This window comes from Mesitornis unicolor, unplaced genomic scaffold (genome assembly GCF_000695765.1).
Source record: "Mesitornis unicolor isolate BGI_N332 unplaced genomic scaffold, ASM69576v1 scaffold31323, whole genome shotgun sequence".
Lineage (NCBI taxonomy): Eukaryota > Metazoa > Chordata > Aves > Mesitornithiformes > Mesitornithidae > Mesitornis > Mesitornis unicolor.
The window spans coordinates 2,968-4,606 of NW_010175867.1; the positions used below are offsets into that span (position 1 = coordinate 2,968).

At 59.2% G+C, this 1,639-nt stretch overlaps 1 protein-coding gene across 1 annotated transcript in view; it reads right to left on the minus strand.

Moving 5' to 3' along the window:
• The window catches only part of LOC104538385 (nuclear receptor-binding protein 2), a gene marked incomplete at both ends in the record, with an annotated part of 5,715 nt that overhangs the window by 2,825 nt on the left and 1,251 nt on the right, over positions 1–1,639 (minus strand). Inside the window, 2 exons of the mRNA XM_010181570.1 lie at positions 856–945; positions 1,135–1,236. Of these exons, the coding sequence (XP_010179872.1) occupies positions 856–945; positions 1,135–1,236 (192 nt within the window). The remainder of the gene's footprint in view (positions 1–855; positions 946–1,134; positions 1,237–1,639) is intronic.

Sequence of the window (1,639 nt, forward strand, 5' to 3'; positions counted from 1 at the left end):
CATGGTTTTGGTGGTGACCAGGGCATGGTTGGACTCGATGATCTCAAAGGGCTTTTCCACTCAAATGATTCTGTCATTCGATGCCCACAGAGGAGGCAAAGCTCTGGTTGTGGGTCCATGTGCGTGGTTTTCTCTGCACACACCAACAGTGAGTCTCAGTTCCAGGTGTTCCTAACTGCGCTGGTGTGGCTCTGAGCTCAAACTTCATGGCAGGGCCCAGCACAGGGCCCCAGAACAGTCCCAGCCAGCTGAGACCTGCCACAAAACCACCGGTCAGACCCGTTCCCAGTGGGTTTGCAGGTTAAACCGGTCCCCCTAAGCCAAGCAGTAGCCACAAGGCCACCGTCCCTCGTTGAGGGTGATAGAGACGCAGGTCTCCTGAAGCAGCCACGGCAGCGGTCAACATCACGCAGCTGAACCTCACTGCAGCAGGGTCCAACCCTTGGGGTCCCAGCGGGACCCATTTCTGGGCTGTCCTGGGCATGTTCTGCTCTTCATCAAATCATAGGAGATGGAAAAGGCCTCCAAGATCATCAAATCCAACGTCAACCCAACCCCACCATGGCCACCAAACCACGGCCCCAAGTGCCACATCCACACGGTTTGTGAACCTCTGCAGGGATGGGGACTCCACCACTGCCCTGGGCAGCCCCCCCCTGCCAGTGACCACTCTTTCAGTAAGGAAATTCTTCCTAAAATTCTCTTGCTCCAGCCCTCCCCAAGATGCTCTCTCCCCACAGCAGAGAGCCCCTGGGTGACTCAGAAGCAACCACTCACACTTGCTGTGCCTCGTAGGAGACCCACAGAGGTGCCCACCCCACCTGAGAACCCCCTGCACACTCTCAGGGCACCTACCCGGGCATTCATGGCCTTGTGGTTCTTCTTGGTCTTCTTCAGGAACTGTTTCAGGCTCCCTGAGGACACGTATTCGGTGATGAAGATGACCTGGGGGGAAAGGGGGGCATCAGCTGCTGTGTGCGTGGGCTGCACCAGCAGCATTGTCCTGGGGAAGGATGGGGAGCCCTGGGAGCGGGGTGAGGAGCAGAGCTGGGAGCACCCCCTGGCTCCCATGGGCATCCCTCCCTCAGCTTGGGGTCCCCCCCCGGGCCCTTTGGGTCCCCGAGGGGTCCCTACCCGCGCCTTCGAGTCCTTCACGTCCAGCCAGTATTTGTGAAGCTTGACGATGTTGGGGTGATCCACAAGCACCAGCTGCTCAAACATGGTCTTGATCTTCTCCTGTGGACCAAGAGAGGACGGGTGAGGCGTCAAGGTCCAGGGATGGCCCCAAGAGTAAGGAAGCCTGGGGCTGAGGAGCAGCCTGTGCCCACCATGAGTTGGGTGCCCCATGGTAGTGTTGGGTGCCCCATGGTGATGGTGTTGGGTGCCCCATGGTGGTGTTGGGTGCCCCATGGTGATGTTGGATGTCCCATGGTGATGGTGCTGGGTGCCCCATGGTGGTGATGGGTGTCCCGTGGTGATGGTGTTGAGTGTCCCATGGTGGTATTGTTGGGTGCCCCATGGTGATGTTGGGTGTCCCATGGTGATGGTGTTGGGTGCCCCATGGTGATGTTGGATGCCCCATGGTGATGGTGTTGGGTGCCCCATGGTGGTGGTGGGGGCCCCGTGGTGGTGGTGGTGG